At 37.8% G+C, this 16296-nt stretch overlaps 1 protein-coding gene across 1 annotated transcript; it reads left to right on the top strand.

The window, feature by feature from the left end:
- Positions 1-384: 384 nt before the first annotated feature.
- LOC121430786 lies at positions 385-16016 on the top strand. Its single transcript, XM_041628184.1, has 7 exons — positions 385-641; positions 8922-9062; positions 10639-10767; positions 11641-11805; positions 12810-13130; positions 13720-13816; positions 15199-16016. The coding sequence occupies exons 1-7, from the start codon at positions 485-487 to the stop codon at positions 16004-16006; spliced, it is 1818 nt and encodes a 605-aa protein (XP_041484118.1). The 5' UTR covers positions 385-484; the 3' UTR covers positions 16007-16016.
- The last annotated feature ends 280 nt before the right edge of the window (positions 16017-16296 follow it).

The following is a 16296-nucleotide window of genomic DNA, read 5'->3' as shown; positions in this document are numbered from 1 at the left end:
AATCTCCGATCTCTTGCAAATTAAGTGAATTAGTTCATACAGTTATGAAGAGTAAATATACGAGCTATGTCGACTTTGTTTGAATTGTGGCTTTACACACAAAAGGGGAATTACCACAAGTGAATAATACACAAATATTCGGTAAAAATCATGTACAATAATTATACTGATTGCAACTTAACACCAACCCTTGAATAAATTGGTGTTAAGTTGCATTGTAACTTAACACCAACCCTTGAATAAGTTGGGCTAAATGTATTCTTATTTCCGGGTTTTAATTGGGAGTGTTGATACAAATAATCATAAGTTATTAGGGAAGTGCTAACAATTCATTTCACGGTAATTGTGCGGGCGAACAAGCAGATTGTGTTCTGAACGCGATGAGAACTTGCTTGGTCGATCGTTTTTTTTTTCTTTTTCGATGTATGCATGCACTTCTTTCTATACATGATATGTTGTTAGTCTTTTGGCGAAAGTATTGTTTATGGTGAAAAGACATATGTTGCTTCATAAATTTGAAACAATTATGGGTTTTTCAAGTTGGGGATCTTGGATTTTATTGCATGTAATCATATCACTACCAGCCATTGGACTGATGTATTCGACTAGATCGAGCACCGTTCCGCTAATGCAGAGGTGTGGTAAGTGAAAATGATGATGGTGATGATGATGAGGAGGAGGATGATGATGATGATGATGTTGATGATGATGATGATGATGATGATGATGATGATGATGATGATGATGTTGATGATGATGATGATGATGATGATGATGATGATGATGATGTTATGGTGTTGATCGATACCAATGCTGACGGGGAAGATGATGATAATGGTGGTGGTGATGGTGGTTGTGAAGATGATGATGATGATGCCGGTTGTTGTGATGGTGATGGCCAGGCGCGCCGAACACTTTCAGTTTTTTGGGGGGCAAAATCCCGAAGGGGGCACAATATCTTTGACAGCGTGAGATACCGAAGCGATCGAGCGGGAGAGGCTATGGGACCCCCACCCCCCCCCCCACGGTAAGGATTTTGTGTAAAAATTTAGTATAAAAGTTGCGTTTCTAAGTGCATTCAAAAATGAATTTCTTGAGAATTAAATAGTCTTGGAGTTCTTTTTGCTCCTTCTGTTTCCTCCCTTCTGACCCAGCCTGGTGTTTCTTCATGACCAGGGTCGCAGTTCCAGCAAATTACGAGCCTTATTGCAAACGAAATTGTTTCAAACCAATGTTCTTTTAAAGACTTTAAGATGACAAACATGACCGTACGAGCCGGGGTCGCCGATCGAGAGGGCAAAATTCACAAAATTCACCAAAAGTGTGCACGAAATCCTTCAATTTTATTCTAGAAAATGCAAAAGCTCCCCCATCACAAATCCCCTCGCTCTTACGTTTCTTCGAAAATTTAGGTCTTGCAGCCCCACCCACTCCCGGGTTGTTGTTTTTTTATTTTTTGCAAACGTCCATGAATAACAAAAGCTGGGATGAACCAGAGAACATAGCTGCCATCTCGATCTGATTAGTAACAGGTAATGGGAAGAAGTTTTGGAATCTAAAATACATATATAAGTGCTATATATGAGCTGAAATAGTATCAGACAAAACGCCTTCCAATCATGCCAATGAAAAGGAATAGAGGAAAATACGGGGCTGTGAAAATATCTTAAGATTTTTTTTTTATATAGTAGAGCAGTACTGTAACGCTTTTTTTTCTTTTATATTCTTTACATTTTTATTCATATCTCGGATAATATGAGTCCGGTCAAGAAGACACTTTCACAGATGATTTTAGTTTTTCATGTCTATAAACATTATCTCTAAGTTGCTTTCGAGTGGGATTCACCATTTTTACAAATAATAAATTAGAATCCTCTACACATGATTATTCTGAGTGTAATTTTCTGATAACATGTCTATATTGAGTTGGAATGACCTTGGTATTTTCTTTAGGGCGCTGAATTGTTATTATTTGTTTGGCGTCACCTGTGCATGGGAGGCGAAAAGCGAACTGAATCACTATGATCCACAGGTCTCTCCTCCCGATATAACTGATTGGGGGGGGGGGGGGTGCAGGTGCATATCAATTTGTTGTGTACAAAAAACGCTCCTCTTATAAGGCATAGAAACGGGACGATTAACGCACAGTCACTAATACGCGCCGCTGTCTTCGCATCGTGCAGGCAGTCTACGTGTATAGTGGCGCGGGCTGCTACATTGCGGTGCAGGGGTGTTCAACTTACATATCGTGAGCGCACTCAGCTGCGTGTTTTCACTTCTTCTCCCTTCTCTCATTTTCTTGTCATTTTTCCTCGCATTACTTGTTTTCATAAATTTCCCTCTCACTTTCCTTGTTTTCTCACTCCCTTCAGTTTTGTAACTCTTTTTGATCACTTGCATTTATTGGCACACCCCCCGGTCAAAAATGGTACAGTCCTATCCATCATACACTCAAGTCGTCGCTGTACGAATAATGAAAACGTGCAAAATTCTTCACGCGCTGCGTTGCCTAGCTATGCGTGTGTACTGTGTACACACAATGCCATCGGCTGAACCCGCCAAACTATAGTGACCAATTATTGCAAAAGCTTTTGCAAATGTGAAAAGTGACAGAGGTTTTTTTATCCAATCAAAATAATTCTTAGGTATTCGCAATCTACAGCATTTTCTGCAAAATGTCTTTTTTGATAGTGTCTATTGTGACGTACATGTATATATTTTTTTACAATGTGAAGTCGCATCAAACGTTTCGTTTCCCGCACTTGCCCATTGTATAAATGGATTTCCAAAATCATCAAGAAAGGTTCCAAAAACCTCAAAAGTGACAGAACTTAATTTGACTAAAATTAAATGAAAATCATATCATGTTCAAGGTGAGAATCTGCTCTATTCTATTCTGTTTTGATAGATCACCTTGTTGACGCGTTTGGGAGATATCTTAGCAAATCCGTCAAAAACGGCGTATTTTCTATTATTCTCCATAGGGAAATAATTTAACACGCTACGCACTGCAAAAAAGGAGCGCAAACAAATTGATATGGACCTCGACACCGGGGTTTCCCCCTATACGAATAGTGCAGTGGGTTCTTAATAACGTGTAAGGGTGGTGACTCTCCTCTACACGGGGCCTCCATTTAACGTCCTATCCGAGGGACGGAGTGTTTTCCATTGTAACATAGCCTGCATCTATGAAACATGGGGGAGACGTTTACACACAACGCACTGACTTCAGTCATCCGCCCAGGGTGGACCACTGATCTCTCCCCTAACTGGATATGCGGGGAGGGTCCTTTGTTTGAAGCCCGCGAGTTCTATTGTCCGCCATGCAGTTCCCCCAAAAGGAACGCGATCGCTCCATTAGCATGTGCATTGTGAGCGATATGCTAGCTGTCAGCGCACTGAAGCACTCATTGCTTTTTATACAAAACTTCATATACTTAAGGTGCCAGAATTCGCAATTTTCTTGAAACATGGTACTTTCCCAGTATACAATTCGGAAACATAATTTTGAAGGGGTTGGTGTTTTTCTCACCTACGGAAGAATGGATGAAATCCTTGACTTGTCTAGGGGTGTTTTGGAGGTTTTCCAAATAACCATCTTAGGATCGATATGGCGAGGACTTAGGTTATGAAGGCTTATAACACTGGGCTTGAACCCCCCTTTAATTTAAGTCTACCCCACCCCCCACCCCCCAAAAAAAATCAAACAAGTGTAACACCGAAAAATTCATCGCTTAAGTGAAACTTTAAAAACATGACTTTCATACTTTATTTCTGATTTTGATTAAATTTTGAGCATTATTGTGTGTTTTTCTCTCTATTCAAATAATCATTTCATGAGGTGGACTCGCCCTTTAAATAACAAGTCCACCCAACAAAAACTTGATTTGAATAAAAAGAAAAAAATTCAACATGCATAACCCTGAAAATTTCATCAAAATCGGATGTAATATGAAAGTTATGACATTTTAAAGTTTCGCTTCATTTCACAAAACAGTTATATGCACATCTCGGTTGGTATTCCATTATTTTAACATTTTGTGCTTCCGGCAAGGAGGTCCAAAACGTCAAATTCGTAAAAACTGATATATTGTATAATTCACACTATAAAACACAAAAGAAATAGTGAGTAAAATCATTGACTCTCTCTCTCTCTCTCTCATTTGAATGTAACTGGCTCGTTCATATCACAATTTTTTTAAATAAGCGAAACTTTGAAATGTCATAACTTTTTATTTTACATCCGATTTTGATGAAATTTTCAGCATTGTGCTTGTCTGATTTTTCTCTATTGATTCAAATCAACATTTTTCTGAGGTGGACTTGACCTTCTCTCTCTCTCTTTCCTTCTGTCACATCGATCGACCCTCTTCAATTATCCTCTACCCAGTTTGTTCATATACACTGTAGGCAGCGGAAGCGGGGGGGGGGGGTCCTGGTCCCCTTAATTTTAGGTGGGGGACAGACCCCCCAAAATTCACGTTGAAAACTTTTTTTTTCTTTTTGCTTGTCAATTTATTTCCTGCATCCCCCCTCAATTCAGGTGGACCCCCCCTAAAATCGTTGTGGTCCGCCATGAAATTCTGGTTGATAATCCTTTTTTTTATACTTGTCAGATTATTTCTTTTGTTTTGCATCCCTTCCTAAATTTTGGGTTGATAACCTTTTTTTGCTTGTCAGATTATTTTCATTGCGTCACCCCCTAAATTTCTGGTTGATAACCCCCCCCCCCTTTTTTTTACTCCACCGAGACATTTTTTCTTTGAAGATATCGACATTCGGGCATCTCAAAATAAGTTCTGTGAAATTTCTGACGTCTGTAAATCTGTCTCTGTAGCTTAAAGAGAAATTCCAGTAGTTGCAGTAAACACTGATTTCATGAGAAAGTCTGTAAAACAAGGCTTAATTGTCAGTATATCATCGAGGATCTATATCTGGTACAGTTACATTAACTGAACTTTGTGAAATCTTGAAATCTACGCTGAAAAATGTTCACACCGAAAATCCCCAACACAGATAAGCGCACGTGGGACAATGTATAATTATTGCTTAGGGCGTCGGGCCCGACGCCCTACCCGAATCCCGTGCTTATTTGCTGATTTCTCAGCAATTACACGATTTCTTCCAGAATCCTTTGGCACATGCGTTTTATTTATACAAACAGACACTTTAGTGGTCATTTCATTGGATTCTGTACGAACTCATTTTGATATCGTTACCAAAACTAGCATTTACCTTTAATGTCTTTTTTACGTACTTAAAAAAAAAGAGTTCTTGGAAAAAATAATTTGATCTATTGTTGACAGAGAAATATCACAAATTCACATGCCACAAGTTACATAAGCCCCCTAAAGTCCTATAGTCCTATACCGTACACGATAGCTTGTAAATTTTATTGTCCTTTCACAAATAAAGGATAAATAATTTTCAGAATACCTTGTAGATCCAGTCCTTGTCCCAAAAATCAGTCTATTTCGGTCAGGATCTATGCTTTGCAAAAAATATTTTTGTTTAACTCCTCCGAAACGGCAGATTTTCAGTCTTAACTTAAGTTTCACAATACATGCTATACACGGTCAGTATTTTCGTGTCTCAGTCGTGATATTCTTCTGTCCAAACATGATTGATAAACTCATAAAACTTGGTGGCATTTGTGAATATTAATAAACTGAATATTTATTTGAATCATGGTTTGAATTCATCACGCTTCCAGAGAAATCACAACAATCGATAACCCCCCCCCCCCCCCCCGGAGTTTTTACTGAGTTTTGGAAACTTGTTCTGGTTATTTAGAATTACCACACATGTATTTGAGCACATGGGACTACATAAAGTCTACAACTATGCAGTTCACCAGCTTGTCTTATCTGTGAAAAGTAATCCCATTTCCACGGTCGTCACAATAAGTGCAATTATACGTGACACAGGACGACATCTTAAACTTTGTAACAGGTATAAATTCACATTGAAAAGTGCTGTTATAAGAGTTGATTTGGTAAGTATAATTAAGAATTGACACTATTGCCGTGTACAAGACTCTACTCCGATTTTGGCTTTTTGGGGGAACCACTGATCTCTCCCCTTAGGGGAGAGATCAGTGGGGGGAACTCGGCGTGCGGAGGTACCAACTTCCGGTGCTTCAACACGGAATAGGCTAATCAGCGTTATTGTTCCCATCCAGGTAGGGGAGAGATCAGTGGGGTGGACTCGAACCTACGATCTTTGGTTCGACTTCGACGGGCAGACGCGTTATACCGACTGAGCCAACACCGCTCTCTTGTTATCACTGTATTAACTCAATTCATATTTAGTTGAAAATGAAATAATTGAAACAAGTTTCTCGAGATGTTATGGTTTCTGGGCTTGACAGCTATGACATAGATTCCATATCTTGCTCGAGTAACTAGTGTTCACGCGCGTTAGTGATATCGGGTCCGGTCTGAGCGTTTCTGGGCGACCGCGCGTTTGTTAGACGACACAGCCAGCATCATAGAATTATAAACCTAATCATTGATGGACCACTATCAATTTACCATTCGCTTTTAGTCTGAAATGTATTCATTAAAAGGTTAAACGTTATCACACTGTAATAAGATGGAAAGGGGGCTTATCAAAGCTATGTTTCACAGAGGAACTGTTCGTCAAAAGACGCGAGGCATACTATGATAATGTATTTGGCCCGACAGGGGCAAAATTTTTTCATTTTTGACAATGGAAATGACAATTTTCAGGCAGAAAAGTGCCTTCATTTACTTTTGTCCTTAAATAATTTATCATTTTTCATCTTTCAGGGGGGCACGTTGGGGGGACAAAATCTCGTTTTGCCCCCAAAAAATTTTATTTGGGGGGGCAAGTGCCCCCCCCCCCCCCCGCTTCCGGCGCCCTTGGTGATGGCGATGATGGCTGTGCACAAGGGGAGAATAATGTTATAAGGAGAAGGATCGAGGGGGTCGATAGTGATGCTAAAGCCAATTGATGATGATATTGTTGGTTTACCGTTTCTTCAAAAACGTAGCTCATCAGGCTTGAAGCAAAGAAACAGTCATTAAAAAGGAAGGCGATCGAAGTTGAACTATATGTGAAAATGGTGGTGTGGTTTATGACGTCAGAAAATTGGAATTGGGATTCTAAATATGCTCACCCTCAACTTGAAAATGCAAATAAATACCTAACATTTATGTATTCAAAACGTGATTTTTTTTCACCATATATGTATTACTTACATTTGTAAGTAATCATGTAAGATCATTTAAGGTCATAAAATGCCAAAATTGCATAATTTTGGCCTTTTATTCAATTCAATTCAATCATGGTTTATTTCATATAAAAACAATACATGTTACACAGCCGGAAGGCTGAAATTAACATGTTTACAAGTCATGGATAAAAGTGACAATTGCAATTTAAACATGTTATGTACATAGATAATAAATAATTTTTAAAGAGCAAGTGTACATAAAATTAATTGAATATAATAAAATAGAATTGAAAAGAAACTATGTAAATAGAATATTAAATAGTGATGAATATTACACAATTAAAAATTCAAATATCAATTGGATTGAAATGGAGACTAAAACAATGGCAAAAATTTGAGTCGATTTCAAGGTTATGAAATTAAAAATCTATTTAGAATTTAGTAAATCATTGAAATATGGTATTGCACTTTTTCTCAAACGATCTGTTTTGCATTTTATCTGAGCAAAGTTGGGAACACTTCTTAATGAGATTAAGACTTTTTCCTGTTTGGTAGCCAGTTATTACAGTGAGGGTTTTTTAAAAGAGATTTAGCAAACTCCATACACAATTTTCTTCGTCTTCTTTCAAGACAATCTAATCCACGTTTTTTGTGCATTTTCATAGTCTATTATAACCTGAGCCAAGTATTATTTTGCAAACTCTTTTTAGTATTTTTCTAAGTCCTTTACCTGTGTAGCAGTTAGTGCTCCATTGAAAACCGGTACCGGGACCGGTACACAATACTCCAATATTGGACGAATATATCCAATGTAAATTTGAACAAGGTCTGACATATATAGGGAGTTTATATCGTTTGACAAGTCTGAACATATACAATTTTTTGTTACACCTCTTTATAATATCTGAAATTTGTTGATCCCATTTTGGGTTTGACTGAATATAAACACCAAGTATTTTAACAATTTCTGAATATTGCAGAGAAGTGTTATCATTATGCAATAGATTAGGTAATGGTGGATTTTTTGAAAAAAGTAACTTTGATTACATTGCATTTATTTGGATTTAGTTTCATATGATTATCAGATGAACTTATTTATGATCTTTAAATGATATATGAATGATTTGAATGCCAAGTAATCAATATATTTGTATTTGATTTTCATTGGCTTATTATGATACCAAACATGATTTTTTTTTATTCGTAAAATATGAAAGTCATATTTCAGAGGAATGTAAAAAAAAGTGGGCGATGCAACCAGGATTACGATGACCGTCTCTCATGTCAATGTAATGACAGATGTCAAGATGATAGTAATTGCTGTGAAGACTACACAGAAATGTGTCAAGGTGAAGGTAGGTACATGTATAAGTGGAAAAGGGACTCTGAAAACGTTTCAGAAAGAATATAAAAAAGTGGGCGTGGCCTAAGATGTCAATAAAAGGACATGCCCAATAGCAAGGGTGCCCAGGTGACACCCGTCGGATTCTTTTGGTAGACACCCCATTCTACAACAACTTCCAGCAAAAAAAAATCGCATACATAGTACCCAACTTGACGGTCATGCAATAATTTTGATCATATCTACCTGACTATAAGGGAGTTACAAGACTCGGACCTCAATCTGAAACTGTTTTTTCTCCTTTCCTCATAAGGGAGTTACAAGACTCGGACCTCAATCTGAAACTTTTCTTTCTCCTTTTTCTCATTTCTCTTTTTGAAGATTCATTCGAAGACGAGCCTGATTATAATACTTCGTGCGTGGGCAGATGTGGTGATACCTTAAACCGAAGCCTCTCCTGCCAGTGTAATTCTCCATGTGGACGTTATAAGGACTGTTGTTCTGACTTTGACGACGTTTGCAGTGAGAACTCATTTTCGAATAATTTGAAGTATCTTATTTGAACGTAAACATTTCCACATAAACTGTGGAATGTGTAGTGGAATATGGGCCCTATTTCTTCCCGAATGATAATCTTCATCTTGATTGTCCCGCTCCTCTTTTTTTTGGGGGGGGGGGCAACGGCAGTGGCGTACCTGGGATTTTCCAAAGGGGGGGGGGGCAAAACCGGTCAAAAATTTGACAAGCAAAAAAAAGGTCTTTAATAACTACAATCAAAAAGCTCTTCAATCGTACCCGAAAAATAGTTGACAAGCAAAAAAAAAGCTCGTCAGGGGGGGGGGGCAAAATAGGTATTCAAGCTCGTCAGGGGGCAGGGATATGTCTCTTGTATAGGTTGAGACTCGTCAGGGGGGGCAGACTGCCCCCTCTGCCCCCCCCGTAGGTACGCTAGTGGGCAACGGCCATTAAAAGGGATGGTCCAGGCTGGAAATATTTATATCTCAATAAATAGAGTAAAATTCACAAAGCAAAATACTGAAAATTTGATCAAAATCGGATTACAAATAACAAGGTTATTGAATTTTAAAGATTTGCGATTATTCTGTTGAAACAGTTTTAGGCATGTCTTTATGAATATTCATTAGGTGGGCTGATTATATCATATCCCCACTTGTTCTTGTATATTTTATTATATGAAATTATTTTTATTAAAAATTTTCAACCAAGAACTAAAGCAATGTTATGATTTCAAGTAATAACATAAGAAAACAGAAAGTGGGGATGTGACATCATCAGCCCACCTAATGAATATTCATGATGATGTGCATATAACAATTTTCACAAAATATTGATGAACCTTAAAAGTCAATAACTTCGTTAATTTGTTATCCGATTTTGATGTAATTTTCATCATTTTGCACTGTGAATCTAACTATATTTATTTACATATAAATATTTCCAGCCCGGGCCATCCCTCTAACAATATTAGTGACAATTAATGCCAAAATATGCAATTAGTTATTTTGCTTTGCGTGGTTGTGTTTTTCTCTCCCTCGCCATTGGGGCCCGTACCGCATTTTTTCTTGACTGATTTCTTTTTTGAAGGGGGTGGGACGATTGCTGGCTGCCTCTTTGTGTCCGCCCAAATGCTCACAAGCCCTATTGATTTCACATAACAAAATGTTGGCTGGCCAAAATACAATTTTGATATCCTAAAAGTATTGGTCGGCTAATGACCATTATGTGAAAAGAGTTATTGTGTGAGAATAATATAACTTCTGTCCTTTACCCCCCCCCCCTCCCCTTCCCCATTTTTTAAGTCTTATTTGATATAGGCCTACCATTCAAAATATTTTTACGTAATCAGCGTAAGTATAAACCGAAACAAGTACAATATTAAATTGCTTCATTCAAATTCAGATTCAATCAATGAACAATATTAAATCAAGCAAACACCAGAAAGAAATTGTCCCTAAAAACAGAAGGCTATATAGAAGCACAAAAGACACCATACAGCCTATTTTCACCCCTTCGCCAAGTTTTTGGATTTTCGAATTTTGATATGATGTACTTTAATTTCTTATAATTTTCTATTCAGACACGACGTCTTGTAAATGGCGATGCAACCAGCAGCGTTACCTTGACAGTATCCCATGTCAATGTAATGACAAATGTCAAGATAATTATAATTGCTGTGAAGACTACACAGAAATGTGTCAAGGTGAAGGTAGGTATAAGTGGAAAAAGGACTCTGATAACGTTTCAGAAAAGATTTTTTTTAAACGTCTGAGCGTGACGTTATTGTTATCTGGGGAAGAATTTTACGCGGGTGCGAATTTGTTTGAAAATTTTAATTCACAAGCAAAGCAAAGAACAACTATAAGAACATCCGTCCAAAATGAAGAACATTTCTGCATCCGAGCAGGCATTAAATAGTTTCAATGACAAAATCATTAAGCTACTGAAAACCGCTCATGTGACTGGCTCATAGAAATTAGTCAGTGAAAATAACGTATTGTTTGTTTCATGAAAACTCCCCCAGTTTGAGCTCCTCCAAAAGAGCGTGGTATCTTGAAAGGTTTGGATCGTTTCATGAATAGACTTGTTGGGGTGTTTTATCCAACAAAGTCTGTTTCATCCGACATCTATTAACATTCAGACATTACAACCTTATGCTTCAAAGCAATCGAAATCGTAGAAAGATATTTGATCTGACAAATATGGTCAGACGACAAACTGTCCAGAAACTTAAGTCCATTTTTTTTAACAGGGGCCCGTTTCCATGGTTTTATAAAGGACTTGCAACTGGTGTAACTTTGCCATAATGACAACTACCACGGTAACAGAATCAAGGTTGCCATTTGGTAGTTGCAATAATGGAAAAGTTACAACAGTTGCAACTCTTTATGAAATAGTCCCCTGAATAAAATTTTTAATTGTGACGATCTCTTATACCCCCTGCCCCTCCCCACCAAAGACGGGTGTGTGTGGGGGTAGGGGAATGGCTGCATTTTATGTCACTTTTTGTCCTATCTGATAATATTTCTATGTCCATTGCCATTTTCTAGTGCCTTTCCATTAAATCTCTGTCTATAATTAGATACAACCCCTACGGTTGAATGTGACGTCACATCGTACGTCAAGGGTGCAGTGGACATGGTGGAACATCTTTCAAATGATACTTATTGGACCTGCATCGAAAACGATGCGCCATCGATACACTGGCTACCCAACTGCTCATGTCCTATTGGACCAGATGATTTAGGTAAGTTCCATTTTTATGCCGATGTCACTCACTTAACAGCTCCACTTAAGTATACAAGTCCATGACAACAAAAACTTGATATGGATAAAAAGAAAAAAATTCAACAAGCATAACACTGAAAATTTCATCAAAATCGGATGTAAAATAAGAAAGTTATGGCATTTTAAAGTTTCGCTTCATTTCACAAAACAGTTATAATTATGCACATCTCGGTCGGTATGCAAATGAGGAACTGATGACATCACTCACTCACTATTTCTTTTTTTTATTATATGAAATATGAAATATTTTGATTTTCTCGTCATTGTCATAATGAAGTTTCATTCCGGCCTCCCTGAACACTTGGAATTCCATTATTTTAACATTTTGTCCCGGGGGGCCACTTACATTGACGAGTGGATACCATGCGCGACCAAAAAAATCACGTTAAAAGGATGTCTTTTTCACAATAGGGCACGTTACGTACGTAACGTGATAAGGGTGTCAAAAACACAAAAATAATAAAAAAGGGTATCTATTTCGCTAGGAAAATTACGTGTTTAGGGTCGAATTTGCAGGGATGATAAAACAAAAATTAAATGTTTTATAAAAGGATGTCCGATTTTTCTTTATTGATTCAAATCAACATTTATCTGAGGTGGGATTGACCTTTAAATGTTTTATGCAACGCTGTTTATCTTTAATTGTTTAACAGCTAGGTTAACCATGTTTAATTTATGGAGAATTCAATATTAAAAAAAAATTGTTTTCTTCAGAGGAGAAACATTCGAATATTTGTTCTCTATCTCAACGTTGTATCATCCTACGAGGGGGGGAGGGGGCAACTACGCTACGCGCCGACTTGGGGGTGGCCATATGCACAACGAGAGGAAAGGAAATATGTTTTTTTTAAGAAGAAATAGAATAATTTGAAAAGAACCTCGAAACTAGCAAAAGAGAAGGCATATATATAGAACAATTCCAAAATCTTTTTTATCTGCAATCCTCTCTCTATTCATACCAAGCGGTGAATCTCACCAAAGGACTGACAACCAAGATAAACTGTTCGGCCCTCTCAAATGCCTCCATCTCATCCCCCAAGTCATACTCCTATACATGGAGAATGAACGCGCCACCGAACTCGAGGATTCGTCTTCTTGTATACCACTCTGAAGGGATTACTATTACAGCAACAAATGAAGATCGTGCCAACAGTGGTCATACCTTTTCTCTGGATGATAACGATTATGTATCTGCATCGAACACAGTCATTATTAACGCATCATTGCATGATTTCAAGCAAGGTCATCTTTTCATGATAGAAGGATGGGCTCTCGAAGAAAGTGGTAAGTTACTTTGTATTACATTTATTTCTTTGCATTTGTTTCTTTATCCACTAAAGACTCTAAAATCATTTAGTAGTAGTAGAAATTGTGTAGTGTGGTAGAAGGATTCGCAAGATGAATTCCTGACACGGACCTCGACGTGAACGCTCCTCCAATATGAAAAAGTATTGTTGCTTCCTTTCTTAGAGATCACATGGGCACCGTCTTACAAAGAGTTGTGATTGGTCCGATCAATCGCAACTATGGAAAACCAGCAAAGTCAACATAAAACATGAATGTTTATTCACACGAAAAATCTAGACATGTATGTATTTCCATAAATTCATTGATTTCTTGACAATGTGATGTGTTTTCATTTGTTTGCAAAGGACATTTGGCAAATATCATGTAGAAAAAAATATGACACTGATGGATTTCCATAGAGTTACGATTGATTGGATCAATTGCAACTTTTTGTAAGACGGGGCTATGGTCGAAAAATAATTATAAGCTATAAGCTTACAAATTCCTGACATTTACAAATAGATTTCCTCCTCACATCCATATAAAAATATTAATTCCACATTTCCCACAATACATTTTCTTTCAGTTTCCGATAGCTCTGTATCTCCCGTTGCTATCGTATTACCAACTATTCTTCTCATTGTTGTCGGTGTATCGGTATTTTGGATCCTCTGCAGAAGAAGGTAAATTCACACTTGCAGATTTATTTATTTGTCCAATTATTTATTTCAGTTTTATTTACAAAAGGTAACCGCGAGTTGTATAAAGAGACCCTGCAACACGAGAATAGACACGATATACAAAGAACATACATGAATAAATTGATACAATCTTTCAATATAAATAGTATGTATACCACAAATATAATACTTAATCTACAGAAAATTACATAACTTACGACTTATGAAATTACTGTAGGCCTATTTACACAATCACAAGTGTATGTAAAAAGAGAGGGGAATGACCAAACATAATAAAATAAGAATACGGACCTTAACTGTTATACTGTATAGACCAGGGGTTCTCAAACTTTTTCTGTGAAGGGCCAGATGAGACTCAAAATAAACCTGAAAGGGCCGGGGTGAAGATAATTAAAAAAAAGTGTGCGCGAAGCGCAAAGACCATTGCGTTCGGGGTCCTAGATGCTCTCTTGTCTAATCTGGCCCTTACTTTGGGAGCATTCAATCCAACAAATTTATAACAGTTTCATATTGAACGCAGGCAAAATTAGAAAAGTTTTGAAAATACAGCGAGAGTCAATATAATAATGAAATCGCAGTACTTTGTTAAAAGGAATCTAGATTGTACCTATACATATACCTGGTATAATTGGGGAGACAGATAATGTCCTGAAGTAACAATATTTTGTGTAGTCAAAGTAGATTTAATAATAGAGCATGTCTGTTGTAGACTATAATAAGGTTGTCAGTCTCTTAATCACTTTCAATGGGAAAAGTGACACTGTAAGCAACAAGTTGCTTGAACCTTGGCACAAAGGGTGAAATTGCCAGATGAAAGCACTGGTGCAAATGTTCACTGGTCAAAAAACAAGGTGCTTCAGTATGAGTTAGTTCTTTAAAATGTTCATTGTAGAATATGTACTTTCGTACCTGTAGGTCCAAACGTGGTGAGAACTGGTCATCTAATAAGAAAGTAGATCAGACAGAAAAGACTCCACTAAACTTTGTTTAAAAGTGAAAATTAAGTTGACTGACATTACTTTTATTACGGTTTCATGGATACACAATGTAATCATATTGAGCTTTGTTTCATATCGTGACTTAAAAGTGATTTTAAAAAACCAAGCAGAGTCTCGCGGGCCGGATTAAGAAGCTCTGCGGGCCGGATCCGGCCCGCGGGCCGTAGTTTGAGAAACCCTGGTACAGACTTTTACGTTATTCTTAAAAATGAATGACATATTAGATTGAGAGGAAAGTTTGTTCCAGAATATTACATCTTCCTATATTTAGTTTTCGGTCTTGAGAATATATAAACCATTTAATCCAAAGTAGACTAAATAGGAGAATAAATCAAACTTGTATTTCTTCGACTTTTGCATCTATAGAAAAGTTTTGACTGAAAGGAAGAATCTGTATTGTCAAAGCTCGGATGGTCCCGTCAACTCTACTTGCAATACAGTCAGCAGTGATCATCATGGAGGGCCTCTTTACTCGGTACAGCATGGTTCTCCACTGGTCAAAATGCAACCTGATGATGCATCCAGAACCACTCAACAGCAACAGAATGACCGTGCTGGGACAAGCATTGTGATCTACAATGAAATTGGAGAGGAAAACTACAGTGTCCTGTTCAGCGGCAAAGAGCAGGGAGACTATCATACCTACGTCCTACCAGATAGGCCTATTCCTGAACTTGCACAGGAGGGTCAGAAGACAAGTAATCAAAGTGCAGGAACCACCAACCATTCGGATCTCCAGAAGCAACTTGGGCAGGAAGAACCGGGGAACAACCATTCATATGATGTCCTTGAAGCAGGAAACGAAACCTCGCCAGCGACTGGACTTATCTCACAGGATGGATCATCATCAACAAGAGTCGATCCCGACTCTGAAGCCCAGGAGGGAAAACCAAAGGAGATACCCGACGATGCTGCTCACAAACCATACGACCATCCTCGACAAAGCGCACCGGAAGTTCTAGAAAATCATGCCGACAGCCCAACAAGACATGATGAAGCTCATGCTGAAGATGACTTGGCCAACACATACACAACCTTGGATGCTGATCCGAAGGATGACGGAGAGTACTCCCATCTTCAAAGGCCTCTTGGTATCAACCTGCCGTCAGGTCATCATCACCTCGGTCGAGATCCATGTAATGAGTATGGGAAACTCGGGGGGAACACCAGATAAATCATCCACAATGATATGCCCAATAATGTTGGTACCAGGTTTATTCTAGTTTATTACTATATCACCTTGTAGCATTTGACACAGAATCTTATTGTGTGGATGATGTGACCAGGACCTAGTAGGTCCATGATCATGACATAGCGTATTTTATTAAACATGCTCTGCGCTTTCACCAGAAAAAATCTATTTTGGCCGCCATTGCTATATATCAAAATAAAAATCTGCTATTTTACATATTAGAATGTAAAACTATTTCTTTAATGCGAAGAATGCATTCAACATTTCTTCAT

The sequence above is a fragment of the Lytechinus variegatus genome, chromosome 17 (genome assembly GCF_018143015.1).
Source record: "Lytechinus variegatus isolate NC3 chromosome 17, Lvar_3.0, whole genome shotgun sequence".
NCBI classification, from domain to species: Eukaryota; Metazoa; Echinodermata; class Echinoidea; order Temnopleuroida; family Toxopneustidae; genus Lytechinus; species Lytechinus variegatus.
This window is presented reverse-complemented; position numbering and strand designations above follow the sequence as displayed.

What these genes read in the sequence shown, in the direction of transcription:
- LOC121430786 (XM_041628184.1), top strand. Translation starts at nt 485, where the DNA reads ATGGTGAAAAGACATATGTTGCTTCATAAATTTGAAACAATTATGGGT. An exon ending in TCCGCTAATGCAGAGGTGTG is followed by an intron (nt 642 to 8,921) that starts GTAAGTGAAAAT and finishes CTCTTTTTGAAG; the next exon opens with ATTCATTCGAAGACGAGCCT. An exon ending in TATTGGACCAGATGATTTAG is followed by an intron (nt 11,806 to 12,809) that starts GTAAGTTCCATT and finishes ATTCATACCAAG; the next exon opens with CGGTGAATCTCACCAAAGGA.